The following is an 8,228-nucleotide window of genomic DNA, read 5'->3' as shown; positions in this document are numbered from 1 at the left end:
GCATACGTTCCTGGTAAATTCTAAGGCAAAACTTCAAACTATATAATTATGTTTAGCTTTGAACATCTGTTGCTCAAGTGTATCTATAAAGTCCTCACGTACACACAGTTCGATATGAAATGTATATACCTGACATAGATATATAACAACATTGATAATGGGGAAAGTATTTTGTTCTATTGGAGATATTTGTTAGGTTTTTGAACGCAAGAATGTTTCAAAAAGGCTAAGAAATAAAAAAAAAAAAGTTATAAAAATTTGTACATTTGCCAAATAAGTAATTCAGCAGCATGTAAATGAGGTCATAAAACACAAAAAACGGCTGCCTCTGTGATCGGCCATTTTCTTAAATTTTCAAACTACCATATATTTTCCAGTAGTGATCCGAATTTGATATAAGCTTTCAGCGATATAAATGGTAGTTTCTTGACTTCAATAGACAGTAAACTTATACCAGGTCTCACTTCTCCTTTAAGTAAAATCCAACGTAAAATACTCTATTTGATGACTACTTTGAAACATTATTGCTGTCATTCTTTTGCTTATCCACTTTATACCAAAGGTCAGTATCACAAAATCAAATTTCAAGAGGTTCAATTTTTTACCCAAAGGACTATAGAGAAGACGCTTTAATTTCTAATAAGAATAAAAGAAAGCTCAAACGCTCATTTCATGTTTTTTTATTGCCTCGAGATCAATAAAGGAAGACAATTCATCATGGAAGACAGTAATTACACAAGTAAATTTTAATTCAATTTCAAATTTTTCTTCGCCTCAAAGTAACACAAAAAGGTTGAGATTTCATGATTGCACAGATTTTCCTGTAGAATTTCTATATTTTTTCAATTACATTACAATTTGAAAAAAAAAAATACTATATACGTTCAAAATGCTTGTTACAAATAGTAACATTCAAACATTGTTCAGTAGTTGCTTATAAAAATAATACGTTTAGCCGTCAAAATCTTGAAATCTCAACATGTTTTTCTTTATATTACGATTCATCTTTGTGTACCACATGAGAACGCTTAAACTTGATTGTGTAGCCATTTTTTGTAGTCGGATATTAACAATGATAAAAAAAAAACATTAGCACAATTGCAAGACTTTTCTCTGTTATCGGTGTAAAATGATTTGTTTTAACTAACAGCAAAATTTTCTATTAGGAACATCATAACTTTAAATAAAACTAAGATGTACAATTTCAAAGCATTGTATTGGTCTAGTATTCTATACAAGTGGAAAAAGAACCCGGCGTATGTCAAAATAAAATTTCCATTTTAATTCAGCCTTCAATTTTTGAGACGCTTTAATCTTTTTTATCTGAAAAAGTAAATTATTGTAAAAAGAATAAAAATAATTACAATGCAGCATTTAGTGTAAACATATGCATCAACTTTAGAAAAGTATCAGTTTGGCTATTTATCATTCATCAGTTACGATCTTCAAGGATACGAAGTAAATTTGATAGTTTCGTTATACTTTTTTTCACTTTAAATATATACATTATTCTAAAATCCTAAAACAAGGAAAATACAGACGGTACTTTGAAATTTACATTTGATGACATTTTTTATATAACAGATATACAAATGGATTTAAATCATTTGTGAAATATTAGAAATAAAAGAAAAAGAAAAAGCACGAATCCTTTAAAATCCCTCCGTAACTTGAGCCCAGTCCGCTTAAATCATTCTGAACACATAAATGAACATGATATATCAATTAAAAATCAACTGTCTAATATATATACAACAAAACAAAATAAAACTTCAAAATGAACACAAATATATCACATTGCACTTTGTAGGAGTCCGACCAAAATGTTTTCTGTCCCAAAAATAATTTAATCTTCTAAATCTACATCACTGACATCATTGTCTTCCATCAACTGTTCCGACTTTCTTTGAATTTCTAATAACTTAACATTGTCTGGTTCTTTCCCATCTGAAACGTCTTTCATAAACGCAATATATGTCATAGCAAGTCTTAGAGTTTCAATTCTCGATAATCTTTTCTCATAGTTAAACGCTGGTAGCCGTTTTCTCAATTCGTCAAAGGCTTCATTTAAATGAAACATGCGTCGACGTTCCCTGACGTTAGCGGCCTTACGTTGCATCATTGACTGCACACGTTTACGTTTAGGTTTCTGTCCATTGTTTGTGCCCGTCGAGCCGCTCGATCCGTTGCTACTTGTCGGCGAGACCGAGCTGTATGCCGAATGATAATAGTTCTCGTGCGCTGAATATGGTAAATGTGACAACGGTGTAGAAAACGACATTTCTGCCGCCGGAATATACGTAGGTGTCGTCATTAAACCAACCTCGCTGTGGACACCTGGGTACCCCATGTATGAACTGTACGTGGTGTCAATCGTTTCTGGGATGTGGTACATAGTTCGAGTCCCACTACTGGCCTCTGGTGTTTGAGTCCAGTCATAGTCGTGGTAAGGTAGTCCACCGTTTGTTAATGTATCTGATGTCTGTACCGGATACGCTGTAAAACCCAAGTCGTACCGAAATTCTGACGGTTGCTCATTTTGTTCTGCGTTAGCACTCGCCATATTTGCTGTGATTTTCTTCTTTTAATTAAATCATATATCTTAAATCACAGTTTTATTGTTGTTGTTTATCTATTTCCGTATTTATCAATAGTTTTATTTTATTTTACTGTCCACAAATTCTGCAAAATGTATGCGAAAAATAAACAGTCAAATATCTTCATCCGGCTCAATTATAAACGATTGCCTCTTTAATATCGGATCACCTGAATTGATATCATTTATATACAAACCCAGACAAATGTACCTGTGGGTTGTCAAACCAGCATCACCCGCTGCGGCGACAGGTAAATCGACACTCATTGGTTAATACTGTGTAAATAAAGTGTCGCCCATGCGCGTTTAGTGTCAAGTCGCGTGTTGTGGGCGGAGCTAGTTATGGTCGCGCGCAGGCACACGACAGGCATACACTCAGGTATGGTTTCTTCATATTGGTAATAACAGGTAATTTGAGTAGTTTATTGGCTGCGCGAAGTCGAATTAACACTCATTTTTCCCTCTTATTGAACAGGCAAAGTTATGCATATAATAAATGTAGTTTTTCCTACCGTTCAATATAAAATACTAAATTAAAAAAGAGAAACGTAGTATAATCATAATAAAAAAGTTCGGGGGAAAATTTCCGTTCCATTCCTCAGGGTTAAAAGGTACCTTTACCTCTTTGAGGGGACTATTTTCTTTTTGATAGATACTTTTTTCATTTGATAGTACTGAAAATTATATAAATTTCTTTTACACAAGGATTATAAATGTATTTCAATATGGTAATATTTATTCTTACAACTTTACATTTGTTAGATTTAAAGAAATCTAAATGCTGATATAAATTATAAAACAAAAATGAATATGTCACTAACCACTTTTTTTTAAATATTGACGTTGCGTAGGAAAGAAACAGTCACTGAACTTCTCGAATTTTCTATCATCTGTATGTTAAAATCAATTCTTTTTATATAAAAATCTAATAAAACTTTCTATATGTATTAATATTGGTGTCCGTATCCGCACCGGTCGCGGATTAGTTATATTTGCACCACGCATGACCCCCATTTTGCTTTTTCATTTAAATCATCGAGGCAGAATTTACACTTTCAGAAATAAAATGTAGGCGGTGATGAGTTAGTATAACGCTTTGAATGTTTGAATCATACATGTTTAGAAAGGTCTGTTAAAATTCAGACTGATCACATAGCATAAGTATAATATTGGTGTACATTGATGATAAAATATCCATACAATAAGATAGAACAATATGTCTTAGCCGCTCAATCCAAGAGTCGTCGGTGTGAGCCACACTGGGGTCACGACCACGCCTTCTCATATGATACCAGGGAAAAAACCAAAACCAAAAAATCACAATATATTAGTATAACCTAATATTTGGACGAGGCATTAAGCTAGGTGTAACCAATTATACTCAAACATTATACTGCTTTTTATACACTATTCCCTACCTGAGGTAACAGTGTTGCGGATTAAAAACAAAACACGATTTTTTTCGATGTTTGGGCTGTCTTTTATGGTTAAGGGGGTATAACCCTGTGTCACTACACATACAAATGTGACAGAGATCAAAATTCTGCACTGGGAGATAATTCTACAAATACAATGTAATATCATTTTTGAACACAGGGTGGCTGTGGCCGTCTCAAGTTGTAAATGATGGGTTAGACATCTTTTTTCTATTACCATAAAGACGTTATAAAAGGGTTTTCCATAAATTTGCATGTTTATATGCTTTCTAAATAGAATAAAATAAAATGAAGATATTAGCAGATACACTTTCATAGCGCGTTACAGTCTTAATGACATTTAATTTTACCTTTTGGTAATCATTGAGAAACGTTAATTTATGCATAACAGCATCCGATTATTATTAATATACCACAGAAAATATTTGATATTTTAGTCTGATAAGTATAAATAATTTGCTTAAATCATGAAATAAGATATGTAACTGAATCTCAGCAAGTTTTCACAAATTGCCACGCAAGAAATGCAAGTTTTAAATACAAAATTATAAAATATTGTTGATTTTTTGCGTCTTTCGTGTTTTGATATTTTGTTTACTACATCGCCTTATGTTTATATACATTGTATACACTCGCTGGTATCTCCCTAACAGTTCTGTGGGTTAAAATAATCGGATACAAGACTAGTGTTGGCCGTTCTATGCGGAGGACAAGTGTTTGAATCCCGTTGTTAATACAAAAAGTGATCTTAAGTCAACGGGGTTTCTATGAAAGCGTACTAGGAAACAATCTTAAACAGCTCATATCTAACTTCATGGTAGGGGTGAAAATAAATTATATAATATAAAATAATATAATATTAATAAATTATTAATTTATGGATGTTTACATATAGGTGTCTAATTATATATGCATGTTCTTGTCATTATAGAGTGACGTATGACTGCGTTGTGTTTATTTAAGCGGACACCTTTCCTCAAGTTTGATACAAGGGAACAGACAGAGAACAAACAGACATTAGCGTCATTTGTAGCCCTTTGGGTATTTATGCTTGTGATTTCAGCTGGGATATCTTTACCTTTTACTCGGATTTTATTATAGAGTCTAAAACCAAAGTATTAATCCGGCAATTTCAATTTTAAAATTCAACTTGAAAATTTCTAGTGTTGAAAATGTTTTGGTCAACCTGAATTTGATTAGTGGATTGTAGTAGTATAAGTCACTATATGTTTATTGTTCAAGGTGCTTGGTTTACTGCAGGCGGGCTTGAAAATACAGCTTCCTTATTGGTCAGTTAAAATTCTAATTTCATGTTGATATTGTTTATGTCGCATGCTGGAGATGTATGCAACATGATATACTATCAATTAGAGTGATTATTTTACTGCTTTAGCTGCTTAATGGATTCCGTCGTTGTAGTTGCATATATTCAATGAAATTAAATAAAATTCTTATAATTGAAAAAAATAAAGTCCCCGCGGTGTAACTGGTTTGACTCCTAACATGCCTAATATCATTTTGACAAAATATATTGTGGTCGAAAGTTGAAATTTTGGAAAATAGAATTTTAAAGACTTTTGATGTAAAAGAAGATGGCGCGTGGCTCTCCGTAGTTTGTTTCACGAAAGGGCACCTAGTCAGAACAACCAATTTTCAGCAAGTATTGAAAATTCCGTGCACGGCTCGAATCAAAAGTAGTGAGGGTTACGTTTTTCAAAGTCAGCGACTTTAATGTGTTTCTGTGGTTGTTTTCTATTTGTTTTACTTTGTTTTCGTATGTGTATGTCTATCACGGGAACCATTTCGTTATTCACTCAATGATGGATAGGTGACACGAAAAGGCTACAGAGGTATCTGTAAGAACCAGGTATTTTGTTTAAATTGCGTTGTGTATATGTTGACAATTTGGAATTAAAAACGAGACACAATGAGTTTTTGTTGGGTTAAGGGCGACATCGATACGACTTGGGTGATATTGCGATTTTTCAGATTTTAATGAAGACTCCAAAGGTGCCCCTCTGTGACTGTTTCAGGCATGAGTGGGCACCTTGGAATAAAACACAGATTTTCCGTTAGCAAGCTGGATGGCTTCCTTACATGAAAAATTCTACACTGAAAGCGAGTTTTTGGATGAGGGGCAAGCAATTAAAGCAATTTATACAACTGCCCATTCTTTTTGACAGGTTACATGTCTCTACAGAAATCTTTGAAAACTAAAACTGATGAAGGGATCATTTTCAAACCCTCTAATCACTTAAAGGGACTAGCCCATACATTTTAGGCGAAAAACAATTTCTCTCAAAAATCCATAAAATTTGAGCACTCTGAAAGTGACTAGCGGTACAAACTTAATATTGACATGATCCTATTTTTTAAAAAAAAAAGATATTCATATAAATAATCAAATAATCAAAACTTTTGTGTAGCAGGCAAAGAACTTTTGCAACTCTTTTGAAATAATGCAGACAATTTTATATTCTTCTTGCATTATTACCAATATCTAACTTTTATTTTCTCCCACTTTATAATTTTTCATTGTCATATATACATTCTATGCCAAACCATGTTGAAAAAAATCACCAAAATTATGGACAAGTAGCTTTAACACCAAGTCTAAACAAAAACTGTTTTAACGAATAAAAAGCGCAAATAATATAAAGGTATGCCGCTAACCGTTGCGTAGGATTATAATATTTTTTAATATAAGTACTTAAAATGATACTTATTGTGCTATTATCAAAAACTGGACCTGTCCGTCCTGTGGCTTAATAGCAATCTAGCAAAATTTTATGTTCATTTGTCATCTTTATGACCCATACTTAGTAAGTTTTTTCACTTAAAAAGTATATAAACTCACATAGGCGTTATTTATTGTATTCTATGTCTTGTATATAATACATATTGATGTACATTAATGTATATATTAATTCATTAATTAACTATCATATTTGTGCAGTAGCTTGAAACATTACCCGAGATAGCCGTCTCGTGACCCTGGTACTAACAAGTCGATATTCTACGAGTTGATATCTCGTACTCTCTTTAACGATTGCACGTGTTTCATTATATCAAGATTACATCTATAAACGGACATAATATGTTATATATATTGCGATTACAGTGGACTAACGGATGGACATAGCTCATTTACCGGTTTGTTAAATTTAAAAAGGATAGTACAAGCAGTCACCGACCATTTAATAAAATTGTCACAGAACGGTCACCCACCCTGATAAACATTTTAAGAGACGGTCAAAGACTCATACATGTAAGCTGTGCCAAATAAATATCTAAATTATACTTTTGGTCTCTTAATAGATACATAATACGACAATAATTTGGTAACTTGTTTCTAAATATCTTAACTTATCGTAATAGAAAGGAAATTTCTAAGTTTTACAGAAAAATACTAATTAATGAAATTTGATATGAAAAGTGCGCTTATTTCTGTGACAGAATTTCACACTTTTTAGATGCATCCGGATATATGATATTTTTTACCTAAAAAAAATAATGTAAAATTTGTTTATACATGTAATTGTAAGTAAAGGTTTCAAAAAAGCAAAGTGTAACAGTTTGTGTAGACTATTATATATGTAGAAACTTTATCTATGAAAAATCGCTGGACAACCGATACCGGTTCCTAAGAATGACCGCCCTGAAATCCGACGCCGGTTCCATGCAATGACCGTCTGGGAATTTGACACCGGTTCCTTGCGCTGACTGTCTGGCACCGTAAAATGGGCGTCTGGGAATTTGACCCCGGCCCCTTGCACTGATCGTCTGGCACCTTAAAATGAGCGTCTGGAAATCCGATACCGGTTCCTTGCACTGACCGTCTGGCACCGTAAAATGACCGTCTGGAAATCTGACACCGATTCCTTGGACTGACCGCCTGGTATCGTAGAATGACCGTCTTGAAATCTGACACCGGTTCCTTGCACTGATCGTCTGACACCGTAGAATGACCGTCTTGAAATCCGATACCATTTCCTTGCACTGATCGTCTGGCACCTTAGAATTACCGTCTTGAAATCCGATACCATTTCCTTGCACTGATCGTCTGGCACCTTAGAATGACCGTCTTAAAATACGATGCCGGTTCCTTGGACTGACCGTCTGGCACCTTAGAATGACCGTCTTGAAATCCGATACCATTTCCTCGCACTGACCGTCTGGCACCGTAGAATGACCGT

The 8,228-nt window shown here is 33.8% G+C and overlaps 1 protein-coding gene across 1 annotated transcript; it reads right to left on the bottom strand.

Moving 5' to 3' along the window:
- Positions 1-664: 664 nt before the first annotated feature.
- On the bottom strand, positions 665-2,792 carry LOC123532124 (protein Fer3-like). The gene has a single exon (XM_045313479.2). It carries the CDS (start codon positions 2,561-2,563, stop codon positions 1,847-1,849), a length of 717 nt encoding a protein of 238 aa, XP_045169414.1. The 5' UTR covers positions 2,564-2,792; the 3' UTR covers positions 665-1,846.
- Positions 2,793-8,228: the final 5,436 nt, after the last annotated feature.

The sequence above is a fragment of the Mercenaria mercenaria genome, chromosome 11 (genome assembly GCF_021730395.1).
Source record: "Mercenaria mercenaria strain notata chromosome 11, MADL_Memer_1, whole genome shotgun sequence".
NCBI classification, from domain to species: Eukaryota; Metazoa; Mollusca; class Bivalvia; order Venerida; family Veneridae; genus Mercenaria; species Mercenaria mercenaria.
Note: the sequence above shows the minus strand (reverse complement) of the source record. Positions and strands in the feature narration are given on the sequence as shown.